At 54.5% G+C, this 25,287-nt stretch overlaps 2 protein-coding genes across 3 annotated transcripts; one reads left to right on the top strand and one right to left on the bottom strand.

Moving 5' to 3' along the window:
• Window positions 1–349: 349 nt before the first annotated feature.
• LOC116950093 (E3 ubiquitin-protein ligase RNFT2) lies at window positions 350–13,721 on the top strand. The gene is made up of 9 exons (XM_032967533.2): window positions 350–653; window positions 2,693–3,060; window positions 4,308–4,384; window positions 5,104–5,204; window positions 6,207–6,360; window positions 7,106–7,258; window positions 8,966–9,031; window positions 9,427–9,528; window positions 12,297–13,721. The coding sequence occupies exons 1-9, from the start codon at window positions 598–600 to the stop codon at window positions 12,429–12,431; spliced, it is 1,212 nt and encodes a 403-aa protein (XP_032823424.1). The 5' UTR covers window positions 350–597; the 3' UTR covers window positions 12,432–13,721.
• Window positions 13,722–14,541: 820 nt separating this feature from the next.
• Window positions 14,542–24,700, bottom strand: TUBD1 (tubulin delta 1). 2 transcript variants are annotated; one of them, XM_032967530.2, is made up of 10 exons: window positions 24,483–24,700; window positions 24,081–24,240; window positions 21,652–21,891; window positions 21,033–21,183; window positions 20,159–20,375; window positions 19,755–20,007; window positions 18,950–19,093; window positions 18,543–18,617; window positions 17,094–17,277; window positions 14,542–15,931 (listed from the first exon to the last, which is right to left on the bottom strand). In XM_032967530.2, the coding sequence occupies exons 1-10, from the start codon at window positions 24,528–24,530 to the stop codon at window positions 15,829–15,831; spliced, it is 1,575 nt and encodes a 524-aa protein (XP_032823421.2). In that variant the 5' UTR covers window positions 24,531–24,700; the 3' UTR covers window positions 14,542–15,828. The 2 variants fall into 2 exon arrangements, with proteins under 2 accessions (XP_032823421.2, XP_032823423.2); XM_032967532.2 differs by lacking the exon at window positions 24,483–24,700 and having other exon boundaries at window positions 24,081–24,474.
• Between the last annotated feature and the right edge of the window lie 587 nt (window positions 24,701–25,287).

Genomic DNA, 25,287 nt, shown 5'->3' on the forward strand with positions numbered 1-25,287 from the left:
GGGTGGGTGGGGTGTGTCCTGGGTGGGTGGGGCGTGTCCTGGGTGGGTGTGTCCTGGGTGGGTGGGGTGTGTCCTGGGTGGGTGTGTCCTGGGTGGGTGGGGCCTGTCCTGGGTGGGTGTGTCCTGGGTGGGTGGGGTGTGTCCTGGGTGGGTGTGTCCTGGGTGGGTGGGTGTGTCCTGGGTGGGTGGGTGTGTCCTGGGTGGGTGGGGTGTGTCCTGGGTAGGTAGGTGTGTCCTGGGTGGGTGGGGGTGTGTCCTGGATGGGTGGGGGTGTGTCCTGGGTGGGTGGGGGTGTGTCCTGGGTGGGTGTGTCCTGGGTGGGTGTGTCCTGGGTGGGTGGGGTGTGTCCTGGGTGTTTGCCGGGTACGTCACGACCTGCGATTCGCTCGTGGAGCCTGGGAGTGAGGAAGTGGTGACGCTGTGTGACTGTTCGTGGTGGTTGTTGGTGGTGGTGACGCTGTGTGACTGTTAGTTGTTGTTGTTGTTGGTGATGTTGTGTGACTGTTAGTGGTTGTTGGTGATGCTGTGTGACTGTTAGTGGTTGTTGGGGGGAGGGGTGACGACAAAGAGGGCGCTATGCGGACGCGGTGAGCCGCGATGCAGAGGCGGCGTGGCTCCGAGAGCCTCCAGCAGGACGGAGACCTCGACTCGAGGTGAGACGCCGCCGCCGACGCCTCCAGCGAGGGCCCTGGGCAGGGTGGGGGGTGGCCGGTGGCCGGCGGCCGGCGGCCGGCCCTGGGCAGGGGGGGTGGCCCTTGGCAGGGGGGGGGGGTGGCCCTTGGCAGGGGGGGGGGCCCTATGGGCAGGGGGGGGGGCGACCCCGTGACGCGGCCACCCCAACGGGCGGACGCCTTCGATCTACTGCTGGATGACAGCCATCCCGAGCCGCTCGCCCCTCGCCTGTTCGTTGTCGTGGTGGTGATGATGGTGGTGGTGAGGTTGCCATACTTCACCACCAACACTGCTGTTCAGTGCTGGACGAGTGGAGGCCGGTGAGCCATAGGGCTGGGGAGCATAGGGAGAACAGTACAACCGTCGAAAACGCGTTGGCTTTCGCGACCAATATTATTGATCATAAACGGTTTTGGGTTCGATCGCATCAGTATCAGTGTGTCGTAACCCTCCAGCCACCCGATGATGCTGGATGTGACTACAACGCGAAACGTCGTACTACTCAAATTGTAAACGTGGGCTGAAGTAGTACACTACACTATACACTGCGCCAAACACTACACTATAAACTACACTATACACTATACTGGTAACTAATTGGCGCGTTGTTTACGCGACAAACCTTAACTGTTTGTGTCGGGTGGTGGAGGGTTACGACACAACATTTATCTGACCCAACAACCTTGACTAATGAAGTATGAATTTCGATTTAAAGCATTCGTGACTGCAGGGATTCGTATTCTCGGTTCTTTCGGTAAAGTCACCACCACGTAGAAGGGAAATAATAAAAAATAAAGCAATAAAATGTTGTTTTAGTATTTTATTATTTCCCTTCTACGTGACTTCACCGAAAGTGCATTGACTATGCAGCATGAACACAGCCACTCATAGCGGCCACTTGTGCAGCTCTCCCAGAGGGGCTGGTCGGCCTTCGAGACCTCACGAGATTGGCCCAATTGTGGCGGATTTGGCGATGGAGGTCAATAATAAACACGGCGCGTGGATTGTAGCAGTGGGGAAGAGGGACGTGGAATAGAGAGAGAGATATGGAGAAAGTGTGTTGAGGAGGGAGGAGGAATAGAGGGTTAGGATGCCCTGAGGACACGGTCATTGTTTTCAGGGGGCCCTTAAGGACAAGAGCCCAGACATCTCACGTTGTGGGTCAGCACCTGACGTGGGATAACTTCATTTATTGAATTTCCTCAATGTGGCCTCTGTGAATATTGTGATCACCACGGTGTTGAGATGTTAACTTAATTGCCTGGTTTGCAGGAGGTCGTGGGTTCGATCCCGACCCTGACGCCTGCTGCTGCTGTATATTTGGAGTTTGCGTGTCTCTCTCTCTCTCCCTGTGGTCGCGTGGATTTTTCTCTGGATCCTTGGGTTTTTCCCTCCACATTTACAAACCAGTCAACCCCTTATCAGTGCTCTACCTTATCACAGACCAATTCAGACCTTATTGGTCACCCCCGTGGCCTTATAAATCTCAACGTTCATCTTACACAAATTAACATTTTTTTGCCCGTATTGAAACGGCTGTACGCCATATGGACCTGAAAATTAAATTTCCCTGTACAAGAATACGGAGTAAACCGTGTGGGTTTACAGCTATGCATTTAGAATCAGCATCACGCGTTTATAGGCATTTGGCTGCCATATAATTCCACACGATGATGACAAGCCACTTCGTTGAGCGATCATTTGCGATAGGCCAGGTCGCTTCTGAAAAAAATGTTTATATATTGTAGCTCATTGGGACCTTACCTGGAAAAGACAACAAAAATCCACGCATTCCTCCTGTCTCGCAGCGTGACCCCAAGCGTGCATCTCTCCAATGCTTTCTCTTGCACACGCTTGATCTTTATCTACATAGCTCGGTGGAGCCTCACCCGGCAAACTCAAACCTCAGTTTTAGTTTCCATTTCTGAACTCGCTTCCCTCCTCCAAAAGGCCCCGACCTCAAACTCCGTTGCCTTCCCATCCCCTTCTCCCCTCGCCCCTCCGCCGTGTATCCCGGCAGCATGGCAGGCCTCGCGGTGGGCACGGCCGGCTTCTCCCCATCCTCCGCGGGCGACGTGGTGCTGCAGATGGTGGCACGCCACGACGCTGCCGGTGGCGGCGGTGGCTCCTCGGGGGTGCCACCGGGCGACTCGTCCGGACCCGCCCACCGGCACCTGCTGTCGGCGTACGCGCCCGCGCAGCCGTCGGCGCCAGCCCGGGGTGACGGCGGAGGAGGAGGTGGAGGAGGAGACGCGGGGGACCCCGGCGGCGAGGCCGGGAATCCCACGGCGGCGTTCGCGGAGATGAGGCCGCTGCTCGGCTGGCTGCAGCGGGGGCTGCCCTTCCTGCTGCTGCTGCTCACTCGGCTCGGCTACCAGCACCGGCTCGGTGAGCGGTGAGGCCAGTCGCCATGCGGTAGCGTGGCCGCACACTCACGTGGCCGCACAGCCACACACTCACACGGCCACACACTCACACAGCCACACACTCACACGGCCACACGGTCACACACTCACACAGCCACACACTCACGCGGCCGCACGGTCACACACTCGCACGACCACACGGCCACACACTCACACGGCCACACACTGACACAGCCACATGGCCACACACTCACACAGCCACACGGCCACACACTCACACGGCCACACGGCCACACACTCACACAGCCACACGGCCACACACTCACACAGCCACACACTCATACAGCCACACGGCCACACACTCACACAGCCCCACGGCCACACACTGACGCGGCTACATGGTCACACACTCACACGGCCACACACTCACACGGCCACACGGCCACACACTCACACGGCCACACGGCCACACGGCCACACACTCGCACAGCCACACACTCACACAGCCACACGGCCACACACTCACACACTCGCACAGCCACACGGCCACACACTCACACAGCCACACACTCACACAGCCACACGGCCACACACTCACACACTCACACAGCCACACGGCCACACACTCACACAGCCACACGGCCACACGGCCACACACTCACACAGCCACACACTCACACGGCCGCACGGCCACACACTCACACGGCCGCACACTCACACAGCCACACACTCACACAGCCACACGGCCACACACTCACACAGCCACACGGCCACACACTCACACGGCCACACGGCCACACACTCACACAGCCACACACTCACACAGCCACACGGCCACACGGCCACACACTCATGCGGCCACACACTCACACGGCCGCACGGCCACACGGCCACACACTCACACAGCCACACACTCACACAGCCACACGGCCACACGGCCACACACTCATGCGGCCACACGCTCACACGGCCACACGGCCACACGGCCACACACTCATGCGGCCACACACTCACATGGTCACACGGCCACACGGTCACACACTCATGCGGCCACACGCTCACACGGCCGCACGGCCGCACGGCCACACACTCACATGGCCACACGGTCACACACTCACACAGCCACACACTCACACACTCACACGGCCGCACGGCCGCACGGCTGTAGTGACAACAATCTGAGCTCACGTGCACACTACACGAGCACCTCACCTCCTGGGGATCGCTGATTGACGGGCGCCCATCCGTGTGTCTTGATGGCTTCGTCAGGGCTGGCCGTGTTGGCCGGACTGTTCCTCACCTTCTTTTACGCCAACCGCACTCTCAAGACGCAGGTGACGCTCCGGGTGAGTCTGTTCGTCCGGACCGCCGGACGGGGGGGGGCGGCTCGGGTTTTGAGGTTCATAATTCGCGCGCCAAAATTTTCACACGACTAAAAATGCCCTACTTGATGATTAAGCCCCTTCCGTTGAGCTATCATTTGTGATAGCCAGGTCGCTTCTGAAAGAAAGTTACATGACTCAGTGGCGCCTTATATGGTAAGGTAAAAAATAGTTTAATTTATAGTTAGGTTTACTTACACCAGGGCCCATGCCAACCACGCTATGCCACTGCTTGACGACCGGCCTTACACCCTGCACACCTGCTCTCCACCCACTGCAACGACTTCCCGATTGCCAACGATGACTTCTCGCCACCGTCTCCTTCCGATTCTCCAAGCTCCTCGCCCCGTTCTGCTGTAAAGTCACACGCACCTTCCGCACGCACAGACTCACTCGGAAAATCAATTTCTGTCGATTCGAGCCCACGACCGCCTGTATACCAGGCGAGGCAGTTAACATCTCCTAGCAACCGTTATCCTTGACCCAGTGGCCGTCACCCCTTCGGGCGAGGTGCCCTGCAACCACGGACCGCCCTTGCCTATCGTCCGGCACGGTCGGACTGGCGCCCCGAGAACCCCGCTTCCGTCTCGCTCGTGTGCCTGTCCGTTGGCCGCGTCGTCCGTGCACGTGCGCGCGTTGCGTGCGCCCGTTGAACTTCTTCGCCCGTGCACGCGCGGCTGCAGGAGCGGAGGTCGTGCGTTAAGACGCTGTGGCTCCTTGTGTTCCTGGCGGGGAACGTCGCCTTCCTCTACTACACCTTCCGCGCGCAGAGGCTGCATTACAGGTACCAAACAAAATTAGGTAAGGCTCACTGAGCAATGTAGCTCTTTTTTTCAGAAGCCACCTGGCTATCACAAATGATAGCTCAACGAGAAGTGGCTCGTCGTGTGGAAATGCGCAGTGGCAGCCTAACACTCTAAACCGCGTGGCGTTGTTTGGAAATGCGGAGGGGGAAAAAAACGGAGGACCCGGAGAAAAATCCACGTGACCACGGGGAGAGAGAGAGAGCAAAAGAGACACGCAAACTACAAATATACAGCAGCAGCAGCAGCAGGCGTCAGGGTTGGGATCGAACCCACGACCTTCTGCACACCATCTCCTAACCACCGTGGTGCCCCACGGTGGCAGGGCAGCTGGGCCTGCCCTGTTGCCCTTTGCTGCCCCTTCACTATTCCATCGCGACCTCGTGCTGCCATTTACTCTCCCGCTGTGCCCTTCCACTGACCGTGGGCACTGGGCCCTGCTGGTACGCGGTGATTGGAGTTGCCACCCTTCTATGTATGTATGTATGATGTATGATGCATGTATGTTGAACTTTTTTCGCAACCGTACGTAGCCAATCGTACTAATCTGAGGTGCGGGGGAAGGACAACAAACTAACACACCATAAGCAGCTCTCAAGAAATTAGTTTTCAATGTAGATTTAAAAGTGCATAGCTCCAGTGGCTTCCTATTACCGGAGGGAAGAGCGTTCCAGACGGCCACAGCAGCGCATCTGAAAGCGGGGCGCGATCCGGCCACCGTCTTTTTGTTCGATGGCTTAGCCAAAGTCCGCCGCCGCTGCTGCTGCTGCTGCGAGGATGAGCGGAGTTCGCACGATGATGATTTACGCTCCTTGACGAGATCAGCGAGAGCACTGCGGTTCATTTGTGGCGAGGCGCGCAACGGCGCAGGGCGGTCGTTCGTCCCCCGTCGTCGCCGTTGAGCTCACGAGAGGGGAGAGAATAACAAATCCCGACCCCTGACCTGGTTCGCTAGCTCACCTCGCTTCTCCCAACCTGCGCAGCCTCATGCTGGCGTCTCCCTCGCTGCTGCCCGTGGAGCTCTGGGATCTGCTGTGGATCGTCGGCATCGGAGACTTTGTAGGGAAGTTCATCTCCATCGGCCTCAAGTGCCTCCTGGTGGCCCTGCCTTCCTCGGTGCTGCCGTTCGGCTCACGGGTAGGTCGCGGTGTCACGCAACGTCACGCGTGCCGCAGCTCGTTGGCCACAGTTACCAGGTAAGGCCCCACTGATCCAAGTAGTTTTTCAGAAGCGACCCGGCTGTAACAGACGGTAGCTCAACGAAGTGGCTCATCACCATCGTCGTCGTCGTGTGGATATTTATAGTGGCAGCCAAATGCTCTCGAAGCGTGATGTTGATTTTAAACGTGGAGGGAAAAACCGGAGGGCCCGGAGAAAAACCCACGTGACTACGGGGAGAGAGAGAGAGAGAGAGACGCAAACTCCAAATATACAGCAGTAGGCGTCAGGGTCTGGATGGAACCCACGACCTCCTGCACACCAGGCGAGAGAGTTAACATCTCTCCACTGTAGCGCCCCTTGCGACCGATGAGAGGACATACGCAGGTTAAAGACTATTAATGGATGTAAGTGGGCTTGGGTGGCACGCGTTACTTGCAGGGATGATGGCCGTTGCGGCTGAGAGTTATCGCCGGGTGGCAGCCAATGGGGGTCGCGTCCTCCGCGGAGATGGAGCGGCGAGATCGGCTCGCGTGCAGGTGCTGGGTGGATCGTTGCATCGCGGAGCCGTGAGAGGTGGCGGTGATGGCTTTGTGGGGGAGGGGGGGGGGGTGGAGTGAGGCCATTCAGCCCTTCAGCCAGCAGTGGATTGATCACGGCTGCCGATGAGGACGCTTTGAAATTTTCCTACTTGGATTCTGGGGGCGGGGGATGTCTCCTGCAGGGGCGATGGTACGTGTTGGTGGAGGAGGGCAGTCAGCTGTACCGCTACTTGCTCCCCGCGCTGCCGTGGTTCCACTTCCTCATGGGCACCAGGAGACCCGGCGACGCAAGGATCTTCCACATGCTGCTCGCCCTCCTGTACTTCTGTGCGAAGGTGAGCGGGCCGGCGGTGAGCGTATGACCTCACGGCAGGTCTTCGAGGCCAGTGAAGCGCTCTGTCCAGACCTCTGTTTGACCAGCCAGGGTGGGAGCTACGCACGTGACCAGCGCTGGAGATTGGGCGAGGGTTGGTGGTTTCACCCCGTGAATGTCGTGGGTGTCGAGGGGGTGCCGTGCCGTGGCACGGCCGGAGGCGATACAGCGAGCGAACGAATCGCCATCTGTTTCCTGTCTGGACTAACTAAAATTAACTCACTGTTTTTATTTTCTTTTATCAGCTAAGGCCCACTGGGCTATATACAAATGCTAGGACAACGAAGTGGCTTATCGCGTGGAAATTTATTGCAGCCAAATAACCCTAAACATGTGTTTTTGATTCTAAATATGGAGGAAAAAACCGGAGGGCCCGGAAAACAATTGTCACGACCACGAAGAGAGAGAGAGAGAGAGACGCAAACTCCAAATATACAACAGGGTCAGGATCGGGACCGATCCCACGATCGTCAATATACCAAGCGAGGTAGTTAACATTTCGCCACCGTGTATGGGGATCGCGTATGGCCCCCTCGCACTCGTGGTTTTCTCCAGGTGCTCAGCCTTAAATGTTGCTGGACGCTCCTGAAAAATAATCCTTGGTTTCAGTGTGGCATGTTTGATTTTTGTCGTAGCCCGGCCGCCTTTGTCTCCCCAGTGGTGATGTTTTCACATCACACCAGGTACCCATTTGAGGCCGAGTCGACCTAGGGAAGGCCCAGGAACGGTTAAAATACACGCCATTTTTATTGGCGCATATGACTGGGGTCATTGGTGTCGTGTCACAGCGCGCTCACCGCTTGTGCCAGGCCATGTGCACGTTAAGGCCACGTGAAGTGTCGCACACGCGCGCACACTCGTGCACACTCGCATACACGTGTAGTGACTGGTTAGGACTCGGAGACGATGTAGAGACGACACCGTTTATTAACCCTTAAGCTCCCCTGTTACAGCTTAGCACCCGAAGAGGTAACGGCCTCTCCACCCGTTGCTCTCAGGGGAGGTAATCCCCAGCTAAACTTCGCCTGCTCCCTAGCTATACCTCGGGCCTCTTCTAAGGGAGGCTAGCTGACCTGGCCCAGCCAAGGCGCAGGTCTCGACCACCAGCCACACGGACCCGGCCCTTAGAAGGACGTCGGGCTCCGAGGTTCTGGGGTCGCACCACTGCCTTGCTATGCCTGGCCCTTACAAGGGCAGCGGGTCAGAGGAGTACCAGGGTGTCTAGCTAGCTGGACTTCGATCTTCAACTGGTTCTTCTGGCTTCTCGAATACCCCCTCTCTCTCGGGTCCCCGTCTTTTATCTAATTCCCTACCGAGGGCCGGGGTTCTGTGGGATCCTAGTACACCCCTCAGCCCCCACCCATTGGGAGGGGCGCGGGGGATCCAAACATCCCCCAGCCCCCTCCCCCCCCCCCCCGGGAGGCGCCGGCTAGGGATATGACGATCGCCCCGTACGTCTCAATAGCACCGTTACACACGCGTACACACACACGCACACCTATCAATACCACGCACCCAGCGCTCCAGACGAGCTCCACCGACCCGCGCGCTGCCGGGCGTGGCGAAGCGTAGCCCAAGTAAGGAGAGAGACAGAGCGAGAGAGAGGCCCCCCCCTCCGCGGGCTGTCCACTGCTGCGACCGTCAAGAGCTGTCGCCCTTTCTCCCGCAGTGCCTGGGCCTGTACAGCAACGTCACCGCGCTGAGGAAGTCTTGCGCCATGGCGTGCGCCCAGCAGGTGCGTCGGAAGCGTCCCACGCTTACACTGTTCGTGGGCCGCGTGGGGCCCGGGGGGGCGGGTGGTAATGCGCCACGAAACCCCGGCGACCCGAGTTCGATTCCCGCTCACCGCCACCAACGCCTGCGGCGATTATCTGAACCGGTCCTGGGCCCTTCCTTAGGTCGATTCGGCTTCAAATGAGTACCCGGTGCGGTGTGTAAACATCAGCACTGGGGAGACAAAGGCGGCAGGGCGTGGTTGCTTGGCCACCCCGCCCCCCCTCCTGTGCCACGGTGCCGGCCTTCATAAGCGCTGCTACCGCTCGCTAAGAGCACTTGCCCCCCAACGGTCTGTGAAGGCTACGCGTGGTGTGGTGGCGTGGTGTGGTGGGAGATCTCTGTGTTTGTTCCCAGGTGTACGGCGTGCCGGCCAGCAAGCAGCAGTGCGCGGAGGCCGGCGACATCTGCCCCATCTGCCAGGCTGCCTTCGCCCAGCCGCTGATGCTCGTGTGCAGAGTAAGCGTCCCCCCCCGCCCCGGCGGCTCCACAGACCCCTGGCTCTATCCGCGAGCCGCAGTCTCCCCGTTGACATTGTGGGGGGGGGGGGGGTTGTGTCCGACTCAAAGTCAGAGTGTTTATTTATGCAGTAGAACCCCTTGCTCTGAACGACGGTGATTGGTTCCACGAGTGATTTTGGTGGTTGAGCGAGCGTAGGAAACACAGTAACACCGCCAGGAATTCAAAAGAGACGTTTCCACTTCAAAGCGCAGCAGACACCGACTCTAAACAATGCTCCCCCCATCGCTCGTGAGTGGACGTCGCTGATTGGCCGAGGCCTGGTCAAGCCACTTTGGAGCTCGTTGATTGGCCGAAATTGGTGGCCACGTGCTCGTAGTAAAAGCCTGTCGTTAACAGGGGAATGGTCGGTAAGAGAACACATCGGGCTCTATGGAGGCACTACACTACTATACACTCCACTACTATACACTACACTACTGTACACTATTATACACTACTATACACTACACTACTATACACTATAATACACTACTATACACTACACTACTATACACTCCACTACTATACACTACACTACTATACACTACACTACTATACACAAGTATACACTACACTACTATACACTATTATACACTACACTAGTATACACTACACTAGTATACACTACACTACTATACACTACACTACTATACACTGTTATACACTACACTACTATACACTGTTATACACTACTATACACTACACTACTATACACTACACTACTATACACAAGTATACACTACACTATACACTACACTACTATACTACTATACACAAGTATACACTACACTACTATACACTATTATACACGATACTATACATTAAACTACTATACACTCCACTACTATACACAACTATACACTACACTACTTACACTATTATACACTACACTACTATACACTACACTACTATACACAAGTATACACTACACTACTATACACAAATACACACTACACTACTATACACTATTATACACGATACTACTATACATTAAAGTACTATACACTCCACTACTATACACAAGTATACACTACACTACTATACACTATTATACACGATACTACTATACATTAAACTACTATACACTCCACTACTATACACAAGTATACACTATACTACTATACACAAGTATACACTACACTACTATACACTATTATACACTACACTACTATACACCTATACACAAGTATACACTACACTACTATACACTATTATACACGATACTACTATACACTACTATACACTATTATACACTATACTACTATACACTACACCACTATACGCTACACTACTATACATTACACTATACACTATTATACATTAAACTACTATACAGTACACTACTATACACTATACTACTATACACTACACAACTATACACTCCACTACTATACACAAGTATACACTACACTACTATACACTATTATACACGATACTACTATACATTAAACTACTATACACTACTATACACAAGTATACACTACTATACACTATTATACACTATACTACTATACACTACACAACTATACACGTCTATACACTATTATACACTACACTACTATACACTACACTACTATACACTATACTACTATATACTATTATACACTATACTACTATACACTACACAACTATACACTAAACTACTATACACTATTATACACTATACTACTATATACTATTATACACTATACTACTATACACTACACAACTATACACTATAACAGACTACACATTTGGGCTCCATGGAGGCCGTCGTTAAGCGATTCGTCGTCAACAGGGGTGGTCGTTAAGAGGGGTTCTACCGTGCTGGAGGAATCCGATGAGCTGTAAAGCTCTGTTTCAGAGATGTCTAGTAGGGGCAGATTCAGAACGTTACAACAACAATACAAAAAGACGATCGGAGTGCAAAGTATCGGAAATGTGAGCAAATCACGTTAAAAAAATATAGACAAAAAATTCACTGGCGAATGGTGCCCGGTGGTTTATTGTTTACTGGCGCTAATTGCGAGTGTGTGTGGTTTGGGCCAAAGTGCTTGCTGACTTCATGAATGTGTGCTAACCGTGGGTCTGTGCTGTATCAATGTGTGTGTACGCTGCCTGTGTGTGTGTTCTGCCTGTGTGTGTTTTGCCTGTGTTCTGCCTGTGTGTGTGCTGCCTGTGTGTGTTACCATCTGTGTGTTGACTGTATGAATGTCTGTGTGTGTTCTGGCCATCTGTATGGGGAGCGGTGGTGTAGTGGTTAGCGTGCTGCCGCTACCAACCTGGCGACCCGAGTTCAATTCTCGCTCACTGCCAACGCCAATGACGATTATCTAAACCAGTCCTGGGCCTCCCCTAGGTCGACTCGGCCTCAAATGAGTAGTTGTTGCAGTGTGTAAACATCGCCACTGGGGAGACAAAGGCGACCGGGCGTGGTGTTGGCCACCCCCCTCGTGTGCCGTTCCGGCCTTCATAGGTGCTACTCGCTAACAGCACTTGCACCAGCAGTCTGGTAAGGTTATACGGGGGAACTTTGTCTTCGTGTGATTGTGTGTATGCGTGTTGCATGCTGAGTGTTTGTTGACCGTGTGCGTGTTAAAAAAGGGAAGGATAATCTTCTAGGCGGTGGCATCATATCAATATGCGTGGAATGCCAGGCTGTCACCGTGCGTGCTATGCCAGGCTGCGAGCCGTGTGGCTGTGCCGTCCTCGCGTCCCGTGTTAACTCCGCGTGTGGCGTGCTGCAGCACGTGCTGTGCGCGGAGTGCATGGCGCTGTGGTGCGACCGCGAGCGCGCCTGCCCCCTGTGCCGCGTCCTCATCAGCCCCTGCGCCCCTCGCTGGCGCGACGGGTCCACGTCCGCCCACCTGCAGCTCTACTAGCCGCCCGCCGGCTGCAGCTCCACCGCGTTCCGTGCCACCGCCGGATTAGCCACGGTGGGCGACGTGCGGTGCGAAGGAAGTCCAACATGCACACGTACAAGACGGCCGCCGGCGCCGCTACCGCAGCGACGACTCCTCCGTTTACCGAACGTCTCCGATCGCGGTTTTTAGCCTGGGTGGGGACCACCCCCTGGTGACGGCTCCTGGAGCCACCGGTATATAAAAAATAAAAAACACAGAGGCGGCGATCCGCCGCCGGCTGTGAAGGTTAAAGGCGCAGCCCTGCAAGCGCCTGTACAGGCAACTGCCGGCGGAATAAATGGCTTCGGCTCGGGGAAGCTCGAGAGAGTGCCCTTCCGCGGGGTATTTGGCCTACTCTTCCATGCTGGCCCAGACGTCTTGGACGAGGTGGTTTTCAGATGTATATGCTGCTCGGCGGACAGAGGTGTGGGGGGATTGAACCGGAGATGTCCGGATTCTCTGCTGTTCATTGGATGCTTAAAACCCGGTCACATTATTCACAAGAATATGTGGTGGTGGTGTCGGTCCAAACCCTACTTAAAAAATTAAAACAAGATGACCGCACGTTGTTAGGAAGTACACAATAGCCATCTCCGTATAGCTCGAGGTTTTGAATGTCGCGTCCCATATGAGAGAGGCCGTGAGTTTCCAGTTGTGCGGTCACGTGGACAAATCTAAGTGAACGAGATAACAGCATTGCGCGCGTTTCTGTTTTGTAAAGTTTCGATTCAGCCCCCTCCGACTGCGACTCCTCATCGTAACTACCGTTTGATTGAGAAAAGAAATACACTTTTAAGAAGAGTCATTGGTACTCCGATGCCCTTGCCATTCACATGAGGTACGTTCTTCAACAGGGGGGAGGTGTCGGGTCTCGGGTTGCTATCAAATGATTTTGTGCGGATGTTGAACTTCTTCCACACCGTACGTAGCCGACCGTGGCTTATCGGAGGTGCGGGGGAAGGACGACAAACTAAACACAAAGCAGTTCTAAAGAAATGGGTTTTCAATCTACATCTGAGAGCGCGTGATGCGGTGACCGCCGCCAGCCAAAAGCCACCTTCCGCTGCTACGAGATCAGCGAGCTTATTGTGGGTTCATTTGTGGCAAGCACTTTGTGTGTGTGCGTGTGTCTAATGAGTGCGACCTTGTAACGGGGGCTGTGCCAGGCGGTCGGCCCCCGCCGATGCCCACTTGGGTTACGTTTTCATTCGCCACGTGTAACAGCATTCGCTAAATAAAGTTTTACGAAGTGAGGGGTCAATACCAAAAGTGTCGGTCTCTTCATACGCCTGTTGCCAGAAGCCGCAGCTTGCACGGCACCCATTTCGTACACGAAAAGGTGCCGCTAAAAATCGGGCAGCCCGCGAGCACTGGCTCAAAGAAGCCCGACTGCCGATGAGACGCTGCACGTCGAAACCGGTCCACGGTTTGCATCGAAGCAACGCCGCTGACAAAATGCACTGCCAGAAGGCCTTGCAGCCAATCGATGAGCTGTGTAAACAAAAATAAAATTTTGTCTGCAGAGATAAGGAGGCGTACGATACAAAGAAGCCTCAATGTGTGTTGCCTATGATGCAGACTGCGGAGAGATGTCCCAAAACACGAATTGGCATCAACATCTGCCGCTCTGCTTCCTGCCACGGACTTTATCGCAGCCTCCGCTCAACCTTTGCTCGGTGGAAGGTCGCTGCTCATCGTCTCCCCCAACAACCAGTCATCCGTGCCGTCAACTTTCCCGCCCCTGTTCAAGCTCAGGCCCTATAGACCTGCCTTTCTGCCCGTCTATGAGGCACTACCTCGGAAGTAAATGAGCCCAGTTTCTGTGCAGCATCTTGAGCCGCGGTGCACTTACGGAATTCCAAATTGCTACGTCCTGCATAGAATAACATAACATTGCAATCGCCAGAGAACCGAAGCCGTGGCACGTAGCGTTATAGTTCGGGAGAGCACACCGTTGGTGTGCAGGCCTGAGATGGGTCACCGTCTACCGAGGTCTGGGAGCCCACGTGACGACTCCGCTCATTAATATTCACGATCTATGCGTAGGCCTGCAAGGGTATTGTGATTAAAGAACATTCTCGTGAGCGTATTAATGATTAAACAGAAGTGTTTTTTTTTATTAATGTATACACTTGCATAGGCATTTAACACAATTTATTTTATTGTGATGTCACCGATTACGTCTTTAGCGGTTCATAATTCGTTGCTTTTGGGTTCGATCGTGGAGGTGTGATGTCAATTTCGTAACTATAACCTTCCACCACCCGACAGCCAATCAAATCAGGTTGTCATGGGGGGAATATGCCACTCGACTTAGCTTTTCAGCCAACTGGACTGTTGATAACCAAGCAAAACGTTGACAATTTTGTTACTTGAATTTGAGAGATCACTGAACACCCATACGGTGCAACCCAAAAGAAACGGATGTAATCACATCGGTCGCGAAAGCTTTGTGTGTTCAATAAATAATTACATCTCTTCAAATATGTAAAAAAAACATTTGTACAAATTCACTTCACAGGATTCTAGAAACTTTTTATTTTAACCAGGTAAGGCCCCACTGAGCTATGTAGCTCTTTTTCAGAAGCGACCTGGCCACCACAAATGATAGCTCAACGAAGTGGCTTATTATCGTGTGGAAATGCATAGCAGATAATTACTCTCTAAACGCGTGGTGATGTTGTTTCTGAATGTGGTGGGAAAAACTGGAGGACCTGGATAAAAATCCACGCGACCACGGGAAGAGAGAATTCAAACTCCAAATATAAAGGTGTCAGGGTCACGATCGAACCCACGACCTCCTGTAAAGCGGGCGAGGTAGTTAACATCTCCTAGCCAACGTGGCCAGGTTCGGCAACATGTGGGAAGGGGTTCAGTGGAATGCTCGAGTTTCAGAGCTATACAAACGAATGCATGGTGTTTGGATGTACGTTGAACTTCTTTCGCACCTTACATAGCCAACCGTGCTAATCGGAGATGCGGGGGAAGGGCAGCATTAAACTCTCAACAGAGTTCGACGGAAATTCCGAAGACTGCCGCATTTGCTCGGCCCAGTGGGAGTCGAACCACCCCTTGGTTCATGAATTGAGCAACGAGGTTCGGGTTCGAAGAGCATCGCGCCGAGCCGGCAAAACACCGGGAGGGAGCGAGGGGGGGTGGGGGGGGCGGGGGGGGCAGGCGACAGCGCGCTGGCGGATATTTCCGCTTGTGTGCGACGCCTGCGACCGGTACACGTGGATCGCAGATCAGACTTCACTCTCATCGTCGGAAGCGCCGTCGATGAGATCCACCGTGTCGACGGCTCAGCCCCTCTGCTCCCCCCCGCCATGACGGCCACGTCCCAGCTGCAGCTGCCGGTGACTCAGCCGCGTCCCAGCTACAGCTGCCGGTAGCTGGCTATGACCTGCTCCAGCAGTGTGAAGCTGTCGAGGAAGTCCTCCTCCGACACGCCGTGGTGCGTGTACTGGTGGACGTACGCCCTGCAAAGATGTTCACATTGTTAAACGCACTTCACGACAATTACCGCGTAAACACGGATGTTTATGTTTGTTTGTACGTATGTTGAAGTTATTTTCGCACCATACGTAGCCAACGGTGCTGATCGAAGGTGCGGGGGAAGGACAACAAACTAAACAAAAAGGTGTTCTAAAGAAATGGGTTATCAAGGGTGTAAGGGACGCCTCGTCAAGACGCGTGTGGGTGACGCGTGCGGGTGACGCCCGCGGACGTGCTTTACACGCGTAAGGCACGCGTTTTAAGTTTTATTTATTTATTTAGGTATAGCCCTGTGATCCATTCGGCTCTTGAATCGGGTGCAACCACAACAAACAAAAACACGAACAAGAAAAACATCTTAAAGTGACTGTGTGACTGTGCAAACAGAAAATCCATGAAAAAAAAACAGCAAAATATTCCTGAAAAAATCACCGTACAACAACGCTGTGTGCAGAAAATCCCAGTGGGATGCAAGTCAAACAACAACCACAAGAAAACTTAGATTAAGGCCATCAGTCTAACTCCGTACTACAACAAAACAAACATGTCCAAACCAAAAAAAGTTTTCCAAATCACCAAAAAATAAAGCCATAATTGCAACGTAACAGTGATCACAGGGACTGTGACCGAATTTTTACAATAAACTACATAAATAACATGTAACACCAAATCCTAGAGCCATAGCTGGCTGCATGAGTTACTCGACAACAACAGATGCATCAGTCGGAGTATCAAATTTTACAATGCACCTTTAAGATCAGCACGCTAAATCAAAATACAGATAATACTTTGCAGCGTCATCCGGAGTGAAACATTTTATTTTATTTTACGCCAATGAATAGCAGTGGCAGCTAGGGGTATACAACTCCTCTAGAGCAATTTTGAGAGAACTCATTGGTAGCGATTCAAGTTGCAGTTTATTGGCAACAGCATTCCAGACTCTGGGGGCATCAATAGCAAAGGCGTGGACCCGACAGCCAGACACAGATGCCGTCTTGTGAGGCCAGGGCAGACCGACCTCGATTCCGGCTCGGCAAAACGCCAACAGAAAACGCCGCGCGCCGCCCCTGGCAAGGGTGGGATGTGCGAGCGGAAATTCCGTACGGTTGCTTTTGCTGTTGCGGCCAGGAAGACGATGCGGTTTACCTGGACACGAACATACGCCAGGCCTTGGAGACGGCGTGCTCGACGGGGGAGATCACGGCCGTGTCGTTGGCGAGCAGCGTGGCCGACTTGCCGTAGCCGGTGGGCGCGCGCCGCTCGCTCCACACCGCCAGGGCCGCCTCGGGTGGCACCCAGCGGCACAGCGAGCCGCCTGCCGCCAGCTCGCCTGGAGCCACGCAGCGCCACCAGAATCGGAAATGTGTATTTGTACTGCAGGAGGAATCCGACGAGCTATAAAGCTCTTTTCCACAGGTGTCCAGTAGGGGCGGCTCAGAACGTTACAACAACAAACAGTACAAAACACGATGAGTAGTGCAAAGTATAGGGTAAACAAGTTAGCCAAACACATGCAAATAAAACGAAACCATCCCCGTCCTACCAGACAAGGTCCACTGATGTGTTAACTTATTTTTCAGAAGCAACCTGGTCACAAATGATGGCTCAACAAAGTTAGGGAGAGCCATAGGCGTACGTTGAAAGCTTGTGTGTGTGTATATTTCATTACAAAGACAACTCGCGTATAGCCTTAATAGACTGTTGGGGAAAGTGCTGTTCGCGAGTAGAACCTATGAAGGCCGACACGGCACACGAGGGGGTGGGTGGCCAGCATCACGCCTGGCCACCTTTGTCTCCCTAGTGACGATGTTTACATACCGCACAAGGTATACTCATTTGATGCTGAGTCGACCTAGGGGAGGCCCAGGACCAGTTGAGATAATCGTCACTGGTGTTGGCCGTGAGTGGGAATCGAACTCGGGTCGCCCGGTTCGTAGCACAGCGCGCTAATCGCGACCACTACCGCTCCCTAATGTATACACACACACACACACTTGCATACGACACCCATATACAGGTTGCTTTGTGAAGACAGGGCTCAGCACGGCTCCGGGACGGGTCCAGCACGGCTCAGGCCACAGCACAGCTCTGCCCCAAGTACAGATCCCCGTGGAAACACAGCGGACGGTGGAGAGGTCGTCGCCGTGTACGTACGGGACCGTGTACGAGCTCTCCAGGGAAGACGCTGCAGTGGTGGTTAACAAGCGAAGTTGGTGGGGTGGTTTGCAGCCGTGTGTTGCACGGCTAGCGCTGCAGTGGCAGCAGCGCGGCAGCATGTGCCAGAACAACAAAAAAACTCCACACACCTGTCAACAACACTGTGGCCTAAGAGGTACAAACGCAATACATCATCGCCGGCAGCGTGTCGTTTTAGGGATCGGCCCGAATTTCATGTAAGCACGTAAACAGAGAGGCCAGAGACAGAGTTAACGGGGGTTGGAGACTGTGTGTAACAACACCACGGGGGCCTGATGTTAATTAAATGTAATGAACGTTTTCTGATGAACAGCGTTTCAATGGGCATATGAATAGTTAAGTATAACAGTAGCTATTGAGCAACAGACAAACCTGTAATCGAGCACCAAAAGAACTCACCAAGCGGCGTAGCGTGTGCATCTGGCCCTCTCAGCACCAGCAGACGGGCAAGAGAGGTCGGAGGCGGGGCAGGGCCTGCAACACAGCAGAGGACTCGACGAGTCAACTACAAAGACAAAGATCACCCGTATAACCTTTAACATACTGTAGGGACAAGTGCTGTTAGCGAGCACCTACGAAGGCTGGCACGGCACACGAAGGGGTGGGTGGCCAGCACCACGCCCGGCACACACCGCACCAGGTACTCATTTGAGGCTGTGTCGACCTAGGGGAGGCCCATGACCTGCTCAGATAATCGTCACTGGTGTTGGCCGTGAGCGGAAATCGAACTCGGGTCGCCGGGTTCGTGCGCGTTACGTACACGCGCCTACACGCACGCGCACACGCAGGCGGAGTTGAGACTTTACTCTGGGTCTCTCTGTGCAGCTCCTGGAGAAGGCCCTTCCAGTCGTAGCGCGTGAAGTCTCGCGAGGACTCGGGCAGCTGGGGAACCGCGTGCAGGGACAGCAGCTTCAGCTCCGGGTGCGGCACCAACGCCTGCAGCAGCTCGCCTGAGAGACACGAAAGACAAAGATCCGCCGTGTAGCCTTTGACAGGATGTTGGGGCAAGTGCCGGGAGCGAGCAGCCTATGGAGGTCGGCGGGGTGACGTCCACGCTCGGCCACCTCTGTCTCCCCAGTGCTGATGTTTTACACATCGCACCAGGTACTCGTTTGAGGCAGAGTTGACCCAGGAGAGGCTCAGGACCGGTTCAGATAATCGTCACTGTTATTGGTCACGAGCGGGAATCGAACTCGGGTCGCCAGGTCCGTAGGGCAACACACTGACCGCTAACGATGCAGCTCCACCAATGGTACGATGAAAGCACACACACAGGGTGGTGACCACAGAGGGCGACACAAAAGGGGGAAGCAATTACAGGCACCCGAACACGCAACCTCCGTGCGTATGTATGTCGAACTTCTTTGGCAGCGTACCAAGGTGCGGGAAAATCGGAGATGCGGGTGCCTGTAGCCTGGCTGAAGTAAAGCCCTGGGCTCCACCACGCCGCTCGCAACAAAGCGCACGCACACACGCACTCACGCACGCACTCACACACTCACACACTCGCGCAATCACGCACGCATGCACTTACTCACTCATGCACTCACTCACCCACGCACGCTTCGCCTGATTTGCCTGCGTCGCCCTCCTCCCCGCGTCCCGCCTCACCGAGCTGGTCGTGGAGGTAGGCGCCGGCCGCGGGCCCACCGGCGGGAGGGTCCCGGCGGACGCGGGCGGGCAGCAGGGCACCCGCCAGCTGAGCGGCCACCACCGCGTTGAGGTGCGAGAAGGAGACGGCCGGCCGGCGCAGGAGCTGCGCGCAGACGCGGTGCGTGCGGTCATTCTGCTGCACGAGCAGCGCGTCCGAGCAGCCGTGCAGGTGGGCCAGAGTCAGCACCGCGTTGTAGTTCTGCACAATCACCTGTCGGGGGCGGGAGTCAGAGGGAGGAGGTGAAGAGGTCACGAAGCAGCCTGACGAACGCTTGCTCAGGCCACTCCTGGCACGAGGAGGTGCGGTGGAGGGGGCGGCAATGGACAAACAGCTGTGGCCACGCGGTGCGCCGCGGCCCGACCTCCCCGGTGCTGTACGGCCAGGTGAGGTGGTTGAGGAGGCCGGCCTTGGGGTAGGCGTCGCGCAGCCGAATGCACAGCCTCGTGCCCAGGCCCGAACCCGTGCCGCCCGCGACGCTCATCATCGCCAGGAAGCCCGAGAGGCGGTCACAGCGCTCCACCTGCGCCCGCACGCTCTCCATTGCCTCCGACAGGCAGTGCTCGCCCGGCCCTGCAAAGCTGCACACAATGCAGACAACAGTGTGTGTGTGTTTACTCAGCAAACCCTTGTGCATCGGTGGGGAGGAAGGGGGGGGATTGTGTTCCTGAAAATACGTGATATGCAATCTGAAATGGGTTCAGTTCACGGTCCATAATGACATCACCCTCCTTTTGTTACGTGTTGCCCTACATCAAGCCAAACGCCAAACAGGAAGTGATTTGAATATAAAATGTTATTTATACTTTCTCGTGTTAAATATAACTTGTACGGTAAATGTATCGAATGAAAATAATAATGTAACATATCCGTTGTACAGTACATCGATTCCTGCTATCCCAATAGAAGACCCATGACGAGTGAGGAGCAGCTAATCATTAAACCGGTGTGGTGCATACAGACTTAATTATTTTTGTCACAAGCACGGTCAATCCGCATTTCGAATGCTCTGCTGATGGACAATCGAGTGCTCAACTGTGTAGGTGATTGAGCATTAGACGCACAACGGGAAGGACACACACGATGCAACAACATTCCCCGAAGGCACCGGCATGGAACCCGACGTGACCTACAGCACTGCCACCATCCTAGTAGATGCAACGGCCTCCGTCGACTTTGACATTCTGATAATGACGATGATGATGAAGCGTGTAAAACAGGGCCACCATCTCACTCACCCGTACGCCCAGTTGTTGGCGGAGCCGCTGGTCCGGCAAACGGCTGCCCCATCGGCGTAGCGCCACTCTCCCGAACGGACCGCCATGGCCACGCTGCGTGCCACCACCTTCCTCTCCATGTCCACCAGCACGGCCCGTGCCTCGGGGAGCCCTGCGAGCGGCAGGACGCCGCACTTCGCTTCAAAGACATCAACTGGCAACGCAGACAATTGCTAAACTAAAAACATTTTTTTTTCATCTTAGCAGGTAAGTGACCTGGCCACAGATGATAGCTCAATGAAGTAGCTTATCATCACGTGGACATTTATAGCAGCCAAATACTCTAAACGTGTGATGTTGATTCTAAATGTGGAGGGAAAAACATCGGAGGACTCGGAGAAAAGTTGACGCGACCACGGTGAGATGGAGAGAGAGAGAGAGACACGCAAACTCCAAATATACAACAGGCATCGTCAGGGTCGGGATGGAACCCACGACCTCCTTCATACCAGGCGAGGTAGTTAACATCTCCTAACCACCGTGGCGAGATGTATCCAGACCAACTCTTTAAAAAACTGGGGCCCACGACCCGCAGTTAGGGGGGGGGGGGAAGGTGTCAAGGCCCCAAGGGACTGGGTACCGGATCCGGCTGGGCTGTGGAAGTATCGCTCCAACGCCGCCTCCCGGTAGCACGCATCGTTAGTTCTCGGCGGCCCCGGAGCGGGGCGCACGTCATGAATCAGTGCCTCGAACCACGTGCTCCCCAGCTGGTTCCCGCACTGGCCCAGCTGTAGGGCGACCACCGACATTGGCCCTCTTGAGTTGCGGGGCCAGAGGCAGCCCTGAGAAATTCGCAGGCTGAGATGTGGATCCGCCGCACCTAGGGGCAGAGAAAAAGGGAAGCAAGAGTAACGTGGAGATGCAGGAGGACACAGATTGATAGAATGGTGGAGAGGAGATGTTAACTACCTCGCTTGATATACAGGAGGTCGTGGGTTCAATACCGAACCTGACCCCTGATAATTTGGAGTTTGCGTGTTCTCCCCGTGGATGCTTAAGCTGCATCCTATTCATCTGGAAAGAGACATAGGAAAGGGAATTCTTTGACAGCCTCAAGGAATCGTTAACACGATCTCCATTCATGTCAATGGCGATTGCTGCGTGTGCATTCAAACGAATTGGATTCTAGCGATGATCCCACAATCGTCACAATATGGCACACTAACCCTGGAAACAGTAACTCGGCAATACCTCCTTCACATACGTCCATAAAAAAATGTCAATGTCATTTTACAAACCTTAAATCTGCGACAATGCATTGAGTGAGTGCATAATTGCAGCGGCGTTAGTTTGAGGACTCCGCTTTGCCGCGATTTGTGTTTCGCGGATAAGAGGAGTCACGTGGCAGATAATAGTATCCGCGACATTGGTCCCTCATATCACCGCGGATAAGTGGAGTCCTCCTATAATAGCGCTAGAAGAGTGACAAGGCAGCGACTGACTGCCGACGTACTCTTGTACAGGGAAATTGAGTTTTCAGGTCGATACGGAGTACGGCTGTTTCGGTATGGGCACATTTTTGGGGTTTTTGGTCTATTTGTTTGTGTTTATCCCTTGTGATAGGACTTTGTAGGATGAAATTTTATATTTATAAGGGCACGGGGTGACCAATAAAGTCTGAACTCGTCTGTAATAAGGTAGGCACTGATAAGGGGTTGAGAGGTATGCGAATTAGTTGCGGGGGTGGTGTATGCTTACAGAAGCCATGGCTCACTACCAAACGCTGTGTTATTTTTCATTGCGAGACCCGCGGGCCACTGGCGGCCCCTGATGGCCTTTAGTGAGGCTCCTGGTAGCCTTTAGTGCGACCCCTGGTGGCCTTTAGTGCGACCCCTGGTGGCCTTTAGTGCGACCCCTGGTGGCCTTTATTGGGGCGCTTGGTGGCCTTTATTGGGGCCCCTGGTGGCCTTTAGTGAGACCCCTGGTGGCCTTTAGTGCGGAACCTGGTGGCCTTTAGTGGGGCTCCTGGTGGCTTTTATTAGGGCCCCTGGTGGCCTTTAGTGAGGCCCCTGGTGGCCTTTAGTGCGGCCCCTGGTGGCCTTTAGTGAGGTCCCTGGTGGCTTTTATTAGGGCCCCTGGTGGCCTTTAGTGAGGCCCCTGGTGGCCTTTAGTGCGGCCCCTGGTGGCCTTTAGTGTGGCTCCTGGTGACCTTTAGTGCGGCCCCTGGTGGCCTTTAGTGCGGCCCCTGATGACCTTTAGTGCGGCCCCTGGTGGCCTTTAGTGCGGCCCCTGATGACCTTTAGTGTGGCCCCTGATGGCCTTTAGTGCGGCCCCTGATGACCTTTAGTGCGGCCCTTGATGACCTTTAGTGCGGCCTCTGATGACCTTTAGTGCGGCCCCTGATGACCTTTAGTGCGGCCCCCTGGTGGCTTTTAGTGGGGCCCCTGATGACCTTTAGTACGGCCCCTGATGACCTTTAGTGTGGCCCCTGGTGGCTTTTAGTGAGGCCCCTGGTGGCTTTTAGTGAGGCCCCTGGTGGCCTTTAGTGCGGCCCCTGGTGGCTTTTAGTGAGGTCCCTGGTGGCTTTTGGTGAGGCCCCTGGTGGCTTTTAGTGGGGCGCCTGGTGGCCATTAGTGAGGGCCCTGGTGGCTTTTAGTGAGGCGCCTGGTGGCCTTTAGTGGGGCCCCTGGTGGCCTTTAGTGAGGCCCCTGGTGGCTTTTAGTGGGGCGCCTGGTGGCCTTTAGTGAGGGCCCTGGTGGCCTTTAGTGCGGCCCCTGGTGGCTTTTAGTGAGGCCCCTGGTGGCTTTTAGTGGGGCCCCTGGTGGCCTTTAGTGAGGGCCCCCTGGTGGCCTTTGGTGCTGTCACCCCCCACCCCGCTCCACCACAATGGTTTCAAACGGAGTGGCGGCCCCCCTCACACCGACGATGTCTTCTTATCGACGACAGTCCCACCCCCCCCCCCCCCCCCCCCCCCACTGCACATGAGTGAAGAATCACATCGATCGAAGCGAACACGATTGGAGCGGTGGGTGGTGGGAGGGGGGGCAGTGGTCATCTCAATAAACTTACGAAGCTTACGAAGCCGGCGAGACGGCGCGTTTGGAGTCTTTGGCCACGGCCGTCGGGTCAGTGACGAGCGGGGTCCATCCGAGCCGGTCACACACCACGGGGCGCACGTGACACCAGGGCGCGGTGACCAGCGTGGTGAAGTATGGTCAAACGAAGGGCCCTGGCATCCAACAGTGAATCGACAAAGTTCGTGCAGACAATGAATGAAAGCAAACACTGCTGCCTCTAGAACAACTTTCTCACAGAACAGCGCATAAACCAACAGTGTCATCGGGGTAAGAGACACAATCACTGTTGCTATGCAGTACAGTAACAGTACAGTACTGCATAGCAACAAGCGCTGCGCCTTGTGTGCAACGGTGCGTTAGCGGCGGGTTTGCAATGCGCCTTTACGAGTCTCACTTGGTCGCTGTTTATGAGAAGCGCGACCCATACCCGACGCTGCCTCATTCAGCAGTAGAGTGACAAACGAAGGCACTGTACGCGTACAGTAGTTACCGCCAACTCATTTCAAAGGGCGCCACGACCCGCCACGCGCGTGACATGACGTCACTACATAAGCGCGCCATGATCCCCCGCGCGTGATATGACGTCACTACACAAGCGCGCCATGATCCCCCGCGCGTGACATGACATCACTACACAAGCACCTTGACCCCCCCCCACGCACGACATCTCATGACGCGGGCGCTCCATTACCCCCCCCCCGCCGCGCGTGACGTCACTACAGAAGGTCTCCTTAGTGGTGATGTCACCGTTCTGGCAACGAGCAGGTGACGTCAACCTGTAGAATGACGTCACTGCCCATTCGGGGTGGAGAGAGAAAATCAGAATCTGTATTGATAGTGCAGAAGGAATCCGATGAGCTACCAAGCTCTTTTTAACGGATGTCCAGTAGGGGCACAGGGTGAGAACGTTACAACAGCAAACAAGACAAAAAAGACGATAGTAGTGCAAAGTAGAGGAAAGGTGAACAAATAATTTAATCGATTGGCGGTGACCCGGGTCACCATCGTGACCCCGGGGTGCCACAACCTCCATAACTCCGAAACCAGAAGGCCTACGAAGACGGGAGATGTCACTGAGCCCGATACGCACGCCAAATATGGAAATAAAAAAACGCAAAACACCCATAACAAGGGGGGCTGCTGGGGATTTGTGCGTGGCAACGGCTGTTTATCGCTTGTTGTGAAAGTACATCACGATG

This window comes from Petromyzon marinus, chromosome 38 (genome assembly GCF_048934315.1).
Source record: "Petromyzon marinus isolate PM22_M1 ecotype Great Lakes invasive population chromosome 38, UKy_Petmar_22M1.pri1.0, whole genome shotgun sequence".
In the NCBI taxonomy this organism is placed as follows: Eukaryota; Metazoa; Chordata; class Hyperoartia; order Petromyzontiformes; family Petromyzontidae; genus Petromyzon; species Petromyzon marinus.

Coding starts and splice junctions, on each gene's coding strand:
- LOC116950093 (XM_032967533.2), top strand. CDS start 598: ATGCAGAGGCGGCGTGGCTCCGAGAGCCTCCAGCAGGACGGAGACCTC. Junction 9,032..9,426: donor CCATGGCGTGCGCCCAGCAG/GTGCGTCGGAAG, acceptor GTTTGTTCCCAG/GTGTACGGCGTGCCGGCCAG. Junction 9,529..12,296: donor CGCTGATGCTCGTGTGCAGA/GTAAGCGTCCCC, acceptor GGCGTGCTGCAG/CACGTGCTGTGCGCGGAGTG.
- TUBD1 (XM_032967532.2), bottom strand. CDS start 24,351: ATGACACTGTTGGTTTATGCGCTGTTCTGTGAGAAAGTTGTTCTAGAG. Junction 21,184..21,651: donor CCACAGCCCAGCCGGATCCG/GTACCCAGTCCC, acceptor TGCCGCTCGCAG/GGCTCCCCGAGGCACGGGCC. Junction 15,932..17,093: donor TGGCGTATGTTCGTGTCCAG/GTAAACCGCATC, acceptor ACATCTTTGCAG/GGCGTACGTCCACCAGTACA.